Raw genomic sequence first — 19,660 nt, forward strand, 5'->3', positions numbered from 1 at the left:
CCGGAATAGTAAACATGGCTTAAGTTTATTGAACCTGATCTGGGCAAGAATTTTTACACCCGTTGAGTTGAGGTTGATGAAAGGTTTTGCGATATCCATGCTCAAAACTGGATAGATGCATATAAGAGAGAAGCCACACAATTTATTCAGTGAAAGAAGGGAAGCAGATGTACAATCCCAGACTTGAGACACAATCCATATTTTTCTTCTTCATTTGCACTCACATAATGCAAGCTTTAGTTGTCTGAAGTCTTGAAGAGATAATGCAAAAACAGTATTTATTGCCAGTGAGTCCTAGCACGGGGGCCTAATCTCATTAAGATGAAACAACTTACGAGTGATAACGCACACAAACGCGTCGCTGGATGGGGCTCCTGCACGATGGGCAGTCCTTCATTCCCTGCTTCTCGTGGAGCTCGTTGCACATTGTGCATACCACCTGATGTGCACAGGGGAGGAAAACCACGGACATCTCCTCAGACAGGCACATCACGCACTCTCGTTCACGTTTAACGCCTCCGTTCCCGGTTAGGTCCTTGAGGTCTGTGGGCGCCACCGCTCTTGAGATGTAGGACATTGCGGAATCATTAAGGGCTCGAATGTTTCTGGAGTCGGTGACTTTACTTGCGTAGCTTCCATCTATACCTCTTCTGAGAGCAGCTATTTTTGATGAGTCTGTCTTCAACCTGAGCTGGGAAATGTCTTTTTCTAGCTTCTCAATATCATCTTTGTACTTGAGTAGATAGTTTTCTGCTCTCGATTTGATCATATCCTCCTCGGATTTAGCGGATGCTTCAATTTGCTCTCTTTCTTTTCTAAATGAACTGGCCTGTGTGAGTAATTCGTCCTTCGCCTTTTCCTCCTGGTTCAGTCTCACCTGTGATTGTCAAGATTACACATCGAATAATCACAACCAAGAACCTCACAAGGACTGAAAGATGTGTATGAATTAGGAAATAGTTCCTTTTCTTTAAAGTTTACGCTTCCAAGAGACCTCCTTTGAGTAGGAAGCAACCCAAATTGAAAATAGCCACAAAAATGAATCAATTGGCATCTTCGGTCTTAAAAGCCACATCTTCGGTACGCAAGGCCCTACATCTTAAATTAGCTACAATTTATATGCAGCAACAATGCCATCATCGAATTTCTTAAAATCTTGTTCCTTGGTAACACTTTTTAAGGATTTAGTAGCATATGCATGAAAACAATATTGACGTACATGCATAACCGTTAAGGCAAATACGTATTTATCTTTACATTCGGCTACCTCTTAACAGATATTTGCAGTATTTCTTCAAAGTTGTCAATTTGTTGTTACAGCATACTTTTTATGGCAGATCCAATTCCCAGATGTCCAAAAGCAGTATATGTTCTAATTAATCAAAATGCAGTAATTAGATTAAATTAGATTAGAGCAAAAGTAAACTTACCTCAGCTTGATACTGTGCATCTTTAGCCTGCTGTAGTTTCAGTTGAAGATGCCTCAACTTGCGTTTTTCAGCTGCAAGATCCTCCTGAAAAAGAGTCTTCTGCTTCTCCCATGACTGGAACTTTATCAGGGTCATCTTCTCCCTCTTCGACACCTCATGGCAGCTCGCGGCAGATTCAGCAGCACGTAATTTTGCAGCTTCCATCTCCCGCCTTAGTGCAGCATTCTCAACTTGAAGCCTGCCAACAGCAGCATTGGCTCTCTCAACCTGTCCACTAGCCTTGCACAAGGCATTTTCCATCTCGGAAAGCTTTTTCATGGTGCTCTCTTCCAATGTTTGCTTTTCTTTCTTGAGCCTTTCCACTTCTTCCTTCTCTTGCCTAAGAGTTTTCAGTTCAGCTTTGTCCTTGCTCAGTCTACGAGCAGCTTGCATGACCTTCTGATTTGCCCACTCAGTCCATTCTTGGAGCTGATTTTGCAGTTCTCTTACTCTTGAAACCATCTTCATAGCCATCTCATCTTTCCTGTCCTGCGAAACCCACTGCCCGAGGGACTTATCGTTTGAGGAATCAACAAAACTACAATTGGCAGCCTCATCGCTATAGCTGATGGGCATCGGATTAGCAATACCTTTGGCAGGGAACGAGAGGGAAAGTTCAGTATCAGCAACAGGTAATGAAGGTGAAGAGTTGACCGGGACAACAGGTAATGAACTGCCATTGTTAGTCTCCATACCAGATGTTGGCACTGAAACCAATCCACTGCTAGTCGAAATATTATAATCCACGTCTTTCTGAGGCACATCGAAGGAAACTGCTTTGCCAATCTTGAAGGAGTTCTTAGCATTTAGACCTGTCGATTCTGCTACAGCCTTAAGGTTCTTATCCAAGACTAGACCACTGAAACCACTAAGTTTCCCAGCTCTAGAAGTGCTTTTAGAACCATGTGCACGGTATTGTCTCTCAAAGTGAATTGATTTCTGACGTAAAATGTACTCTCTTTTGGCAATTCCAGAAAGTTTTCTACTGCCCACAAACTTCTCCTCTGTGTTAGTATGAGATATCCCTGCAGCACTAAAGGATTTCTCTTTAATATTAGATGTACAGTTGTTACATTCTTCACCCGAAGCAAGCCTGTCCAGAACAACAGAATTTTTCAGATTCATGTTAGGACCATCTGTTAGGTTAGGCACCTCAGACTGCAAGCTGTCCTCACCCTGATTTGTAGCCAAATTAGACGCTTCAGGTGGACATTTAAGGGCATAAGCAACTGATGCATTTGGTTTACAAGGAACTGAAATATTAGATTCGAGACTTCTAGGCTCGGTCCTCAGCTGAGGCTGTGCAGAAATAGAGGAATTGCCATTTGAAGTAGCATCACCAGTGCAACTGCCTAAAGGATCAGTATCCATAGCACAAGCATGTGACACATTCATATCGCATATCAACAAACACCACATAGCATCCCCAGTGCTGAAGAAAGGTCTAACCTCTCTCAGAAGGCAAACCAACTCCGCCAATATATACTTCTCCATCTGCTCCAAATCCTCAAAATAGTGCTCCCTTGACGGGTCAATTTCTTGTCCACTTCTAAGAAATGCCAGTGCGTTCTCCACTATATTCGATACAGTGTCTTTACACCCATACCAAAGGCCAGACCTCAAAATAGCCTTACTAGCAACTTCTTCACCATAACCACTAGCCACTATTTTCTTAATTGCACTCTTGAAAATCATGTCCAAATTGCTCAAGAGAAGTTCCTCTAGCTGAGATTCCGTAAGATCACTCCAATCAGCATCATGGAACTCGTTCATTGACGCCTCCATCTCCTCTCTTGGCTGACTTGACCCAACCTCAGATGCTCCCACAGTGCATGACAATCCAAGGTCAAGTTTCAAAGCATCGGAACTATCTTGGTTCATGCAATACATATTGCACGCATTTGTATGACCATGATTGGGAATCGCCTCAAACTTATCAGCTGAGATTTCAAAACTGGTACATTCATTTTGAGGCACAGGGATGGTCCTATTGGGATCAGCTAACGGTGGATCTGCCCGGAATTTTCTCTTATTCCTACTTCCTCTTTCTTGCACCGTCAGAGCCGGCATTTGACTGGAAGTGCTGCTACACGCCTTCGCAACCATTGATGCCATACCTATTCTGCACAGTAGAACGTTTTCGGCACTTTGCCAGATTCAATATTCTATCTACATAACTAAAAGATTATATCATGTTTCCCTACACAACATTCAAATCACTTCAAATACTGAAACCAGCTCCAAACCAAATCAAAAGCATCAAAGAAAAAGCTGAAAAAACAGTAGCAAATCCATCTTTCAATTCACAAACCAGCCAAATCAACACAAACTCACTACCATTGAATCAAAACCGAGAATAACTCAGCCAACCAATTAATCAGGTAAACAGAACAAACTCAAAGGGCACACTGGTTCACTAACCAACAACAAATAACCAAAATATTTCAGCATGTCAAAAGAACACACACTAATAACCAAAAAGAATCACAGCCCAGAATAAAAAATTAAAAAAAAAAAAAAAAACTGAAAATCAACAACTTTCGAATTCAAACAAACCAGCAGATTAAAATAACCAAAATTGAGAAAGGCCCATGTAAACAAAATCATAAATAGAGTTAAATATTTAATAGACAGGGTGAAGATCCCAGAAAAACAGTGATACAATTGCAAGATTCTTCATAATTCTTGGGATAATTCACATGATCGATTCATACCGGAGTGGGCTTATGGTTTTGGAGCAATCAAACGTCGGCCGAATCTTAGAGCATCGGATGTAAACAGAGAGATTTTGGGGTAGTTGTGCTTCTTTGTTTATTTTACTCTCTCTTTTCTTTTTTTCTTTCTCTTGTTCGCTTTTTATATATTCTCTACATTGAATTCTTCTCTCTTTTTCCTCTCTAATTCTCTGATTTTTCAGGAAAAATAAAATAAAATAAAGATTTCCCTTTTCTTGTATTTTATTTTATTTATTGGTTTGTAATTCTATTTATTTCTTTTATTTAATATCTTGGACCAAAATTAAGTAATGTACATCTGTACATAAATAATTACATTAATATCTCGATAAATTAAATAATACATTAATTAAAAATAATGGACAAATTACAATAATCGATAAAATACCAACACATTCAACGGGACCCGAACTTATTCATGATACCTCGAATTTAACTAATGAACGAAGACATCATTAGTTAATTCTTTTCAAGATTAACTATAGTTAATGTTAATATGACAAAATATTTTATTTTAAAAACAAAATTGTCAAATGTTTGTGTCATATAAGAGCATGAAATTTGTAAGAATTAGTAATGCAAATATGAAAAACCATTTATGATTAAATTGGTACAATTTTGATCAAATACCTTTTTTTTTTTGGTATTTTTAAATTTTTAATTATTACAAAAAATCATTAATTGGAAAATCTCTTGATATTAAATTAATAATTTAATTTGTATTTATTTCAGGAATCATCTGGACAATAATTTAATTTCAAAGTTAATACTTATCTTAAACAATTTGAAATTTCAGATGATTTTGTATTACCCATTCAGGATATGATTTATCTTATCACTATAATTGATTTTAGTAAATTAGTGAGAAATCTCCTTATTAATTTTATAGATAAAAAAATTTCTTGTATTTAATAAAATATAGCAAAAAGCCCACCTCTCGATTAGAAATTGACGAAGAGTGTCTAACACTCGCCTATCGTGTGAGTGAATTTCATTTTTTGACTTTTTTTAAGGTTACGTTAACTGTATAGTGTCCACTTTGTTCCTTTCTTTAACATTTAAATATATTTTTAATTAATTAATTTATATTATTATTTTATTTAAATATATTTGATTAATTTAAATTATTTATTGAGTCCAAATATATTACAAGGAATTATATTTATTTGATTTTAAAAAATACAATACAAAAATTAATAAACTTAAATTTAATTTTTAAATTAAAAATTTATATGCAATATAAAAGTTACTTATAATAATTATATATTACTAACTCAATTAAATTATTATTAATTTAAATATTATTTTATTTATTCATTAAATATATTAATTAAATATCAAAATACCAAAAAAATTAGTAGCAATTATTTCATGTTATATTATTTAATATAAATAATATTTAAATTATTTAATATCTAAAATTTGAAAAAATTAAATTATTTTTACTTCGTAATTATAAAAATAGTTTCTTTTCTAAATTTCTTCTTCTCCGTTGCCGGCCACCATGCCAGCGACAACGCCTGGGCAATGGAGGTCACCTTTCTCTCTGGGTAACCACCGTCGCCCAGATCAAGGGCCAAGATCAAGGGCCACGTCGCCCTAGATCTGGCCATCGCTCCTTCCAGAAGGGGGCGGTGGGGGCGAGGTTGCCCCTCTTTGCGGGGGCGACTGAAAAGGGCGATGCAAGTTTGCCCCAGTCATGAGTGGGCGACAGCCGTCACTGCCTATATTAATATATATATATTATATAGTGTATGTATAAATATATATATATACAAATACAAAATTTATTTCAAATTATTTAAGATTCGGGGCCATTAAGTATCGGCGGCGTCGCTGCCTTTTTTATTATTATTATATATAATTAATTTTAATTTATTAAAATAATATTTTATTATATAAATAATAAACTAATGGTTATACAAAAGATATTTTATTATTAATAAAAATATATATAATTTCAATTAAATAATTATTATATAAATTAATATTTAATTATTAAATACATATATATAATATTATATATATTAAATGTGAGAAAAGGGCAAAAATATATAAAAAAAAAAGGTACTTTCATAAAAGAATCACAGTCAAAGCGCGTGTGGCCCAATTTTTGTACAGAGGGGATTTTTTAAACTTTATTTTATATCATAGAGGGGGTATTTGATATTTTAATTTTCATAAGAGGTTTTTTGAACATTCCTATTATCACAGGAGGGTTTTTGAAATTTTCTCAATTTTTTTAATCTTGTAATTATTTTTTTGCAGGCACAAATTTTTTGCGAACACTAAATACTCATCGATAAGAAATATTAGCAGGATCCAACCTTTGTACTCAAAATTGTCAAAAAAAAAAAATTTAAAATAAGCATGATACAAGTATGAATTAAATAAAAAAAAAGTTTATAATTATCACATCTATAGCGTATTTCATTAACTCATCCGATTAAATAATTGATAATAAAACAAATAAAAATCAATTAAAAAAATTGTTCAAACATTGGGTCTTTTCTTATTTTTTGAATTATTTCAACTTCCACTTGCCATATAGGGGAAAATTATTTTATTGATGCAAACAAAATAAAAATTACTAAAAAGGGTGTTTTGAAGTTTTTCTTTAAAATTAAAATCCAGCAATATGATTGTTGTTATTTTTTTATACACGATATTAATAAAGACGCAATATTATTTTTATCAAATTAAAATTAATTTTTTGATAAAAATACATTCCAATAATAATTGTTTTTTTAATAAAAACTAGCTGTTGTAGCTACTTCAAATAAAGTTGCACAATATGATTGCTGTAAATTTTGTAATACAATGTTACTGAACACACAATATTATTTTTGTTAATTTTTTGTACACAATATTAATAAATATATTAAAATTTTATTATTAAATTAAAATATTTTTTAAATAAAAATAAATTTTAATAATAATTATTTTTAAAAAAATTGCTGGTATCCACTACAAAAAATACGGGATTTGTAAAGACCTTTTTGGAACAGAACGGCCTTTGAAGGAAGTTTGGGATGGAGAACATTTGCTGATGTCAGTTTTGTAGCCATAAGAATTGCATAAGTTTGTAACGGCCGAAAATGTTGCAAAAGCCATTCCTATACATATGTATCCGTAAAGCTGTTACACAATATAGGCCATTAAAATTTGGAACGGCTTTTGAAATTACCTTTAAAATTTAGAATGACTAACAGTTCACCATTTCAAAATATGATAAATAGGTTGTTCCAACCATGTTCACGCTCAGGCCCCCATCCAAGCAAGTAAGCAACCATTTCGCCTGGATTGGCAAATTATCCAGTCCAATCTAAGAAAGTAAATGAGGTCTAATTATATATACCATTCTGCTATTTTTTTTATGTGATATTATATATACCACATAGCATCACGTGCGTTGCACGTGTAGGGATATATGCTTTTGGAGATAAATTTGAACCTACTGTATCTGTAATATCAGCAATAATTATGATTTTGCTTCTAAAAAAAGTCACTTATACAGTTTTGATTCTAAAATAATTTGAAATTATAATTTTGACCCTCAAACGATTAATTTTTTTGGAGTTTTTAGTCCTTCTATTAATAAAACCATTAAACTTAATAGAAGTTTCATTTGATGAGAAAAGAATAGTCATTTTTCTTCAATTTTGTGGTATTTTCAAATTTCTGTCCAATGCACCATTTTTCTCATTTTTTTCAAACTTCAAGAGAAAAAAATTAAAAAATTGAATTTAAGCTTAAATGAAAATCGATATTAAACAGTAATACGGTCCTATGTGGTTTCATATTATTAGACAACTATGTCATAATATCGAAATATGCATCCATGTGATCCTTTGCTTTAGATTATACGCATTTCCTCATGAATTTGCATAAAAGTTTTAATATTTTCTTCATCAAAACTATTGATACTTTCTTCAATTATTATTGCTATACTAACATAACTCTTCATACATAAATTATATGATTTTTAACTTTACAAATAATATATTTGTGGAGATACCAAAAAGGTAAGAAATATAGTTATAATATTTTCCGATCTTACCAACACGTTATATACACATGCCTGTACGCATGCATGCGTGCGCGACACGCGCGCACGCTTGTTTATAGTATGTATCATATGAAAATTAGTAAGAAATTTTATTGCAATTCTATGCGCATATGTCACAGACTCATCAACACCTAAAATTTCAATATACACTTTTATTTTATATTTCTATTCTACAATATCGCATAACAAGCTAAAATTTAAAGGTTGAACATTATTTCATCATAATCAATCATTTAACATGTGGGTCCATTGTACGCGCCATATGTTGCATATGATGAGATCAGTATCTTAGCCACCGCATTTTGCAATAAATTAAATAAGGCCTCTATTTATTTTATGATATGGAGAAATGGGGTAGTAATATAAAAATTAGAATCAAATATATGATGAAAAGATTGAGGATTAACTGTAGTCGGTTTATTTAGATTGATTACAGTAATTTAAATCTGTTAATGAGTAGGGTAAGACTCTATCCGGATCTATTACCTTAAAAATGCCCAATACGCTTATTAGAATATAGCCCAGACCCAATGGGTCCAAGACCCGAATTCCAATTTTTTTTAAGAAAAAGAAAAATTTCCCCACCCATCCAATCACTACTAATTATTTTGTCAATTATGAGAGTAATCTATGTTAAAAAAAAAAAAAATCCAGTCCAAATTATGTATTGAAGTTTAAAGAATTAGAGTGAACAAATTATGTACCCAGCCTATACCCATTTATTTTATTTTAATGGCCCTGAATGTGGGTTTGGGTCTAACTTAAAAATAATGTGTTTGGGTCTGGGTCTAAACTTATTATAATGAATTTGGATTTGGGTATTGTTTACTCATACAGTTCTATAGTGGTTGGGCGTGTAATAACACATCCCACGTAAATTATTTGGATGAATTTATTAAGTGAAATAGTGATTAGACTCAGATATGATGTTCAAGCTTGGGCCCTCATCCAAGCAAGTAAATGATCGTTTCGCCTGGATTGGTAAGTTATTCAGTCCAATCTAAAAAAGTAAATGGAGCCTAATTATATTAAAACTTAATCAAGTGAACTAAAACTTACGCAAAAGTAAAATATAATATGTTGTTAAATAAGCAGTCTCCACCGAAAAAATAATGGAGTGAGAAAATCAAGTGCTTAATAATTTTACAAAATCGGAGCAACTTAATTGTTTCATTAGATTTAATACTAATCAAACTTTTTTTCCATCTTCTTGTATTTGTAAAACTTTTGCGATCTTTTTTATGTGATATGATGTATATGATACAATATCACGTGTGTTGCACATGTATATGATACAATAGCACGTGTTGCACACGTGTGATACAATATCGTTCTCACTTATGTATGCGAGGTTTGTAAGTATAAAGATTACTTGAGTATTTATGGTACTAGTAGGTAGTGTACTATGGGGACAAACACTGTACCTATTAGATTTTGTCCTTAAATATTACGTATGATGTCAAAGGAGAAAGATGGAGATTTTTTAAAAAAATCCACAATTTACGTACGAGTAAACCTTTGGCATATTGTCGTCAACAATATAGTAAAATAATAAAATCAATTTGTTTAATCGGAATATATGCATGCATGTATCTTCAACACGCATATTAAGTTAAAATGATGTCAGCATTACGTGCGTAATTTGTGTACAATAGAAACACATATTATGTAATACTTGCAAATAATATTTATTTTATACCTAGTTTTTTTCTTTTCTTTTTGGGTGAATTATGTGATTCATGTAGTTGGTTCCTATATTTGAAAGATATTAAATGATCATAGCATGTCGAATTAGAAAAAAAGCGCTTTTCAGTTGTAGTACTGCGGTAGGCAGTTTCATATTGTTGGATAATTGCGCCATAATACCAAATATTGTTTTATGTTATCCTTTGCTTTGAGCGATATATATATTCCTTCGTCGATTCTACCAATCAATCACCTTACAATTTTAATACTTTTTAGATCAAGATATGCATACACTTATTCATCATAACAAATCGATTGAAACAGTATGTAGTCCACATGTTAATGTTGTGTTTAAAAGGGCCAATTGGGACAGAAGAATATTATAAAATGAAGTAAAATATATTTGTTGTTATTCTCTTACATAAATTATAGTTTTTAGATGTACTACGAAATAAGTAATTTTATTACAACCTTATGCAATCTTACAAACATGCACGTACACGCACGCATATACGAAATGGCAAGTATAATATCTTATTATCGCCACATATATATATGTAAATTCTCAATGGACACAGACACAGAACAAGCTATATATTATGAATATGGAACCCTAATCTTTACCGGATCATACAATGATCATATTTGTGCTTGAAAAACATTCGAGTGCCAAATTTAAAATATAATACTAGAAGAAAAACATGCTCATTTCTTATCTATGTTATGACTTTACATAATTTGATTTAACAACATTAGGAAATTAACATTAAATAATTTGTCCCATGATTGTTTCTTTTTTACGATCTTCCCTACATGCACGTGCTTTACAAATGTGTTTATAACGTTGACTTAATTAGTATTATAGAAAAATTTCAGATAAGAAAAAATTAATATTTATTCTTTTTCTGTTTTTTTAATTAATTTGAGTAATATATAATTAATACAACTTAAATACATATTGTAATAATATATCAATATTATTTTCACCTCTAAATATATATGTCGTGCGAATAGAACCAAAAATCATACGTGTTATATTAATTATTTTGTATTACAATCTTCCTTTGTTGCTTGTATATAAGTATCATAATATTGGCTTGTTAAATGAGACACTCAGCTCATTATCAAATTTCATTCCGAACTTTAAAATGGCTCGAGCGTCTTATAGAATCTATACTATTTATTAAAGATGTGATGTGACTTCTAGAATGATTAACTCGAATGAGAAAAAATATTTATCGATAAAAATACATATATATATATATAAATATATGTTAGACACCCAATATTGAAACACAATTTTCACACACACAAGATCACACAAATTTTGAACATAAACATACACTTTTGCTGACTGATAAACAGGTAAGAAAGTTTTTAATTTTAATTTATATTGATTTACATATTTATATTATTTACTTAGTCCATTTATTAAGTGTAGTTCATTTTCCTCGATATAATGTTTAATCGAAAATTTTGATGATTTTCACTATTTAAATTACTGTTGAATTAAATACTCCATTTGACTCAATAATATATTATAGTTGGTTAATTAATCAAGGTACTATATTTTGTTACATTTAATCATTACTATAATTAATTTACTCAATTTTATCATGCTTATTGACTAAACACTTAATTATATATATTAGTATTTAATTAAATTCTATAGTAACTAGAAATTGATAGAAAATTTATAGAAATATTCGAAAAATCATATTTTAAAGATACTAGAACAATTATATTTGAGAAAATTATGGTTATTCAAAATCTTTACATTAATAATAATTGTTTATAGTATTGTAATGTTTTTTTAGAAAAAAGAGGATTAATTATCTATTCTATATTTGGACCTTGTAAGTTCACATTATAATTTAAGACCTTGTTTTCAAATTTTCAATTTAGGGAATATAATAATTTTATTATTTTCTTATCTTTTCACTCTATATCATGGAATTTATATTATCTTTAATGATATTACTTTTTATATAGTAAATTAAGATATATATATATATATATATATATGTGTGTGTGTGTGTGTGTATACACACACGTGAGTGTGTGTTCTTATATATACCCCATAAAAATTGTAAAAAAATTTAATTTGGCCTCTTTAATTTTCTTCTTCAATAGAAATACGTTACATTTATACCATAAATATTTTGATCTTATCTAATTAATTCATCCCCAATTAATTTCTTACCGTAAATATTTTGATCTTATCTAATTAATTCATCCCAATTAACGTTAGAGATTTATTTCGGATTTTAAGTTTCATATATTCTAACTCTTGTAATAAAATTTTACATGTGTATAAATGTTGTTTGCCAATGCAATTTTCATTCGAAGCTCCCACTTTTATTTCATCTTCCTCCGTCACCTTTGAACTCCATAAGATTTTATCAATAATGGCGAAACAACTGTTGTTCGTCGCTTTGATCGTAACGATTATTTCAGGTATGTACGTCCTTTTTAAATTGACGGAGTTGGTTAAAATTTCATAATTAATTTTAAAATTCATAAGAGAAATATTTGCAAAAAATCTCAATCAATTATTCAATTACATAGAATTGAGCTTTTCATAGATGAGCATATTTAGGTATAAATGCATTTTTTGTCCCTTTTTCGTCATTTTTATTTGGAAATTTAGTGCAACTTTTTATATTTTTCATATTTAATTTAATTTTGACTGCTAAAAAAAAATCAGATCGCAAGTACATGGCATCCAAATTTCATAATTAATGATTTTTATTGATAATAATTTATTTGCAAAAAAATAAAAAAATATAGTATATTAATATATGGTTTCTTTCTAATCATGTCACTCAATTGGGGTGGTCAAAATACTTATCCTACTCAAGTTTTTAGTTTAATTCTAAAATTCAAATTCATAACCAGATTCAAAATTAATAAATATTATTAAACTCATGACCAGGTCTGGATCCATTAAAAAAATATAGATTAGGTTTGTGTTGGGTCTAGATCCATTCAAAATAGTTACTTGTTAATTGATCTCAATAATTCCGAATTTATTCATAAATTATGGGTAAAAGTAGAAAATAAAAAAAAAAAATTAATTTAATCATCATGATTTGCAGAAAAAATGGGTTGGGAAAAAAATAGGTCTAGATTGCTCGAACTTGAAAATTGGGTCTAGTCGAGTCTTAACCCATGGGTCTTGAGTTGTCTTTACTGGATTGAATAGGGTTTGGGTATAAATTAATTTAATTGGATCTCTTTTGAATCTAAGCCTGAACAGGGTCTTACTCTACCCATTAACAGACCTACTTATATTTATAAATTGAATAATATAGTATAAAAATGTAAATGAAAACTGTCAGATTTTAATCTAATTAAAGTCTTAGGCTCGTTTATTTTTTATTATTAAGTTACATAAGTAAAATAACGGGATGTTTAGTTCTTTAAGTTTGTCTATGATTAATTTTAATTTTTTAAAATTTATCAATTTTAGTTTTAGTCCAATAACTTTAAAAATTACTTAGTTTTGATCTTTTAATTCAATATCGGACAATTTTATACCTAACAATTAATCAAAAAACCAGTTCATATCTGTTCAATAACTGAACTGCAGAGACCTAACTCAAATTATTCAGACAACAAAGTATACTGGGCCACAGAAAAAGCAGTGAATGACGTGAAATAACATCTTGTTTGTAGGCGTGTCAAGTCACCAATGCACTGATAATCCTCCAACTCAAAGCCCATACAGAGGAGCAGGAAAAATCCAGAAACTTGGAGGTCTCGACTGCTACGTTTCGGGCTCTGCGGATTCCAATTTCTCTGTTATTTTGATATCAGATATTTTCGGTATACCACTGCCTATTTTTCTTTGAATTTAGACTCGTATTCTTTTGATTACATTCTATGTCCGTTTTTATATTTTGGTGTCTAAATATTTTTTTGTGCCAAATTACCATTTCAACTTTGCGAATTTGCATTTTGCCATATATGACCGTATTTTTATTAATTTTTTCTATTGAAAAAAGTAGTGAGTCTGTGAAAAATATCACATCACATTCACATAGCCTTTAAATATCACATATGCATTGCATTGCATGTGATATTTTTTCCTACCAAAAACTTGATGGAAAACAGTTATAAGTAAAAAAGTGTAAAATTTTTGTAAAGTTGACACAAAAAAATAAATTTAGATGCAGCAAATAAAATCAACCACGGCGTCGCAACAGTCATTAGTCGTTTCTACAAGTGTGTCTAAAACATTATCTATAGCCAAAATCATGGTAAATGTTTTGGTTGTGACTAAAGTTTGTGGCTAGTATTGATTAATCGTGGTAAAGTTTAAGTTTTATCTTTGGTCTTGTTTAACAGTAGTTAGTAGTATTTATTTACCATGATTTTTAAGCCGTGGTCATTTATAATATTATGAAAACTCAATTTCTTTTATAGTGATTTGGTGCTCGTATTCTACTTAATTTATGTATTTTTTCCCTTCTCATATTATGCAGGATATGAGGTTCCTCACCTAAGGTATTCCGTGATCCGAATTATGTCGCAATTTTGCAATACACTTTTAGTCCTAGGTTTCAATACATTTAGTTCTATGCTTTATGCAATCTGCAAAATGATCCTAAAATTGTAAAAATTCGGCACTTTTGGTCCTTGATGGTCGGCACATTTATTCATCTGCTTTACAGGATTTATGGAACTAATCAATATGTCGAGTTTTCTCAATTGTAGAATTATTTTGGAAGTGCCGTAAAATATAGGACTAAAACAAATCTAACTTTTTCCATTTAAAAATATTGAACTCCTATCCTAAAAAGTATAATTCGAAGTACTGTGATGTTAATGTAAATCTTATACTCCAATAATTGTCGACAACCACAAAGGATGCTTGCGGACAAAGTAGCTGCAGCTGGATTTTATACCGTAGTTCCAGATTTCTTTCGTGGAGATCCATTCAAAGATGGGGACTCTCTGCAGATTTGGTTTAAACATCATGGATATGTGAGTTAGTTGTGTTTTTAACATTTTTAATCATTCTCGATCTCCTCGAACTATACTTGAAGAATTAATGTTCTTTTGTATATAGGATCAAGGCTTTAAAGATGCAAAAGCCATTGTCAAAGCTATAGAAAGAAATGGCATAAGCAAGATTGGAGTTGCAGGTTTTTGTTGGGGAGGTTAGTTTTATTTCTTTGAGGTTTTATCTAGTTCTAGTTTTATTTAAATTGCTGATGCGGCTTACGATTTGATCGGTGCCCTGTTGCCCGAAGTATTGTCCACTATAACTTTGTATGAGCCTCACGATTTTATTCTGAAAGGGGCCTTGTACAATGCGACATCGATCGAGTTGCAAGCTGCATTATTTGATGTTGTATATGGGAACGAGGCCATGCGCCCGTCCTAAATTCCTCGTCTATAATGTAAGCAAGTGTCTCATATTGGTTGCAGACCACAAGTTAAGAGGTTTTATCTAGTTCTAGTTTTATTTAAATTGCTCCAATTATTTCTGATGCGGCTTCTGATTTGATCGGTGTCCCGTTGCTCGAGGTATTGTCCATTATAACTTTGTATGAGCCTCACGGTTTCATTCTGAAAGGGCCTTGTACAATGTGACATCGATCGAATCGCAAGTTGCATTACTTGATGTTGTATATGGGAACGAGGCCATGTGCCCGTCCTAAGTTCCTCGTCTATAATGTAAGCAAGCGTCCCATATTGGTTGCAGACGAGAAGTTTGAGTGAATTGTAAATTTGGAGGATTTGGTGAAAGTTTAAATGGAATATTGTTTTAGGTAAGGTCAACGTGGAACTCATGGAGCGTGCCTATATCGAAGCCGGGGTACTACTGCATCCTTCAAATGTAACTGTACCAGATATTCGGGGTAAAGATATTTACTTATTTATTTTAGTTGTCATTATATATTATAGCACTTTATTGATTGAAATTTGATAATAAAAATAGGAGTTAGGGTTCCAATTTCAATTCTTGGAGCTGGGATTGACGAGGTTACTCCACCAGAGCTTGTGAGAAAATTTGAAGCTGTCTTAAAGAAAAAGCCCGAGGTAAGAAACTTACATAAAGTTTATATTTACTTTTAAATTTCTTGCACTTAGGATCATCGATTTAATTTGTTTTATTAGTCATATAATTATATCTTTTGGGCATTTAATTCTGTAATTGTTAGTGTTGTAAAATAGACGTGATTTTAAGACAAAATTGATTGAAAAAGTGACATCATAATTCTCGGCAGCAGAAACCATTAGAGGGTTTCAATTAAAGAAGGTGAAGGATCATTTTATAACCCTAACAAATTCCAGACTGCTAAAGCGCCAAATGGCTATGATTATAGTATTAAAAATGCATTTGAGTTGGCATAATTATAAATACATCCTCATTGTTTGAGAAATTATAAATACCACTATAATGTTAAAGTCTATCTAACAATGACCATATTCACTTAGCTTTTGTTATGTTTCCATTCAATTTTTATGGTACCAATATTCATTTTTTATTATAAATTAAAAATTTTGTATACTTTTTTTTAAAAAAAATTAGAATATTTTTATGGACTAATATTCTTTATAGGTTATTTATTTCATCCACCCTCAAATTTTTTGTTATATTTTTTTTTTCAAATATTTTATTTATTTTTAAAAAAAATTAGCCTGAGTGAAATAGTAAAGTCTATTTCACCACCTACAGACTACATAATTATTTTTCATTTGATGGGAGTATTTATAATTTTTTAAATAGTAAGGGAGTATTTCTAACTATGACAAATCTCAAGAAAATTAATTGTAATTTACCCTTCTTCCTATTATGAACAAATAGACAACAAGTGGTAATAATGATCTTGGGAAAATTATATTAAATCATATTTGTCCTTATTATTAGGATAAATTACATATACACCCTCGAAATTAGGTCTAATACTACAATTAACACTCTTCATCTCTTTGAAAAACTATGACTACACCTTTTGAGATTGTAATTATAATTTATGTTGATGACTCCTGAAGAGTAAAAACTTACATTGACACCCTCGAGGTAAATTACACAGAGATCTCCTCATTAATGTATTTGTAATATTTCAAAGAGTATAAAATATTTATGTAATTAGACCTAACTGTAGAAGGTATCGACATAATTTATCTTTATTATTATTTTAATTTTATGGTCAACTTCATATACTTATACACAAGGTTTTATGCTCCAAATGAAATACCATGAAAGTAACGGCGATTTTCTTGGTTAGGTTGATAGCTTTGTGAAGATATTTCCCGGAGTTCAACATGGGTGGACTACAAGGTACAACGATGACGATAAATTAGCTGTGAAGAGAGCAGAAGAGGCTCACAATGCCATGTTGCATTGGTTTATTAAGCATCTCAAATAAATCCATCCGCAAACTTTCTTACTTCATTTATTTAAATAAGTTTTCCAACTCGTTGGAAAACGAAAAAAACACATTGTCAAATGAATAATTTGTCTTGATCAAACTCATTGCAACCTAAGTTGGTTATTCTCAATCTCTACGATGTTCAAGTAAATAGACATGGGGGTAGGATTTTATGACAAAAAACATTCACATTTGCTAATATGATCATAAGCATTAGTATCCATGTCTTAAAACATGCGTATGGTTAGAGCATAAAACTAAGCTCAAAATCAAACAACAAATCTACACAACAAGTTTTTTCTAGTCTAGTTTCTCTTACTCAACGATTGGAGTGTAATAATTGGTGAATAAATAGACCATGTTGTAAAAAGATCATGATACAAACATATAATTATCAATTAGATTTTGTCCTTAAATATTATGTATGATGTCAAAGGAGAAAGATGGAGATTTTAAAGAAATCCACAATTTCCGTCAAAAATGCGCCTTCAACGATCCACTTAGCTAATACACGTGTAAACCTCGGGATATTGTCGTCAACGACGTAGTAAAATAATGAAATCAATTTGTTTAATCGGAATATATGTATGCATGTATCTTCAACATGCATATTAAGTAAAAATGATATCAGTATTACGTGCGTAATTTGTGTACAATGGAAACACATATTATGTAATACTTGCAAATAATATTTGTTTTATATGTAGTTTTTTTCTTTTCTTTTTGGGTGAATTATGTGATTTATGTAGTTGGTTCCTACATTTGAAAGATATTAAATGATCGTGGCATGTCTAATTAGAAAAAAAGCGCTTTTCAGTTGTTGTACTGCGGTAGGCAGTTTCATATTGTTGGATAATTGTGCCATAATACCAAAAAATATACTTTTATGTTATCCTTTGCTTTGAGCGATATATTCATTCGTCGATTCTACCGATCGATCACCTTACACTTTTAATACTTTGTAGATCAAGATATTGATACGATCTAATATTGATACACTTATTCATCATAACAGATCGATTGAAATAATATGTCGTCCACATGTTAATGTTGTGTTTAAAAGGGCCAATTGGGATGGAAGAATATTACAAAATGAAGTAAAATATATTTGTTGCTCTTCTCTTACATAAATTATAGTTTTTGGATGTACTATGAAATATGTAATTTTGTTACAACCTTATGCAATCTTACAAACATGCACGTACACGCACGCATATACGAAATGGCAAGTATAAAATCTTATTATCACCACATGTACATATGTAAACTCAGTGGACACAGACACATAACAAGCTATATATTATGAATATGGAACCCTAATCTTTTACCTGATCATAGAAGAATCATATTTGTGCTTGAAAAACATTCGAGTGCCAAATTTAAAATATAATACTAGAAGAAAAACATGCTCATTTCTTATCTATGTTATGACTTTACATAATTTGATTTAACAACATTAGGAAATTAACATTAAATAATTTGTCCCACGATTGTTTCTTTTTTACGATCTTTACTAAACGCACGTGCTTTACAAATGTGTTTATAATTATAGTAGTGGTAGACTTAATTAGTATTCAAAGACACAATTAAGATTGAAAGCAAATTTGCAAAATGTATACGTATTAAAAGAAAAGTGATTTCATTATTGTATTTACAATATTATTATACGTACTAGGTAACGTATTTGAGCTTTCCTGTAATAAAAGTAAGCAAAATATTATTGCATTGTCTAGATATTTCCAAGTATAAACAGGTAAGAAAGTTTTAAATTTTAATTTATATTAATTTATATATTTATACTATTTAATTATTCCATTTATTAAGTGTAGTTCATATTCTTCAATATAATGTTTAATCGAAAAATTTTATGATTTTCATTATTTAAATTAATGTTAAATTAAATATCCCATTTAACTTAAAAATATTATAGTTGGTTAATTAATTAAGGTACTATACTTGTTACATTTAATCATTATAATAGTTAATTTACTCAATTTTTTCACGCCTATTGACTAAACACTTATATATATTAGTATTTAATTAAATTCTATAATAGCGAGAAATTGATAAAAAAATCTACAGAAATATTCGAAAACCATATTTTAAATATATTAGAATAATTATATTTGAGAAATATTATGGTTATTCAAAATCTTTGCACTAATAATAATTTTTTATAGTATTATAATTTTTTTTAAGAAAAAAGTGGATTAATTATCTATTCTATATTTGGACCTTGTAAGTTAATATTTAAAATTTGCAATTGAGGGAGTAAAATAATTGTATTTTTTTTTTTTATCTTTTCACTCTTTT

The 19,660-nt window shown here is 30.6% G+C and overlaps 2 protein-coding genes across 2 annotated transcripts; one reads left to right on the plus strand and one right to left on the minus strand.

The window, feature by feature from the left end:
- Positions 1-122: 122 nt before the first annotated feature.
- Positions 123-4,317, minus strand: LOC105156941 (putative E3 ubiquitin-protein ligase RF298). Its single transcript, XM_011073214.3, has 3 exons — positions 4,184-4,317; positions 1,431-3,591; positions 123-877 (listed from the first exon to the last, which is right to left on the minus strand). Exons 2-3 carry the CDS (start codon positions 3,582-3,584, stop codon positions 332-334), a joined length of 2,700 nt encoding a protein of 899 aa, XP_011071516.1. The 5' UTR covers positions 3,585-3,591; positions 4,184-4,317; the 3' UTR covers positions 123-331.
- A 7,988-nt stretch (positions 4,318-12,305) lies between these two features.
- On the plus strand, positions 12,306-17,530 carry LOC105156942 (endo-1,3;1,4-beta-D-glucanase-like). The gene is made up of 8 exons (XM_020692976.2): positions 12,306-12,416; positions 13,638-13,787; positions 14,447-14,468; positions 14,831-14,948; positions 15,034-15,124; positions 15,740-15,829; positions 15,910-16,010; positions 17,204-17,530. Exons 1-8 carry the CDS (start codon positions 12,368-12,370, stop codon positions 17,342-17,344), a joined length of 762 nt encoding a protein of 253 aa, XP_020548635.2. The 5' UTR covers positions 12,306-12,367; the 3' UTR covers positions 17,345-17,530.
- Positions 17,531-19,660: the final 2,130 nt, after the last annotated feature.

Source organism: Sesamum indicum, linkage group LG3 (genome assembly GCF_026168435.1).
Source record: "Sesamum indicum cultivar Baizhima isolate 11 linkage group LG3, ASM2616843v1, whole genome shotgun sequence".
Lineage (NCBI taxonomy): Eukaryota > Viridiplantae > Streptophyta > Magnoliopsida > Lamiales > Pedaliaceae > Sesamum > Sesamum indicum.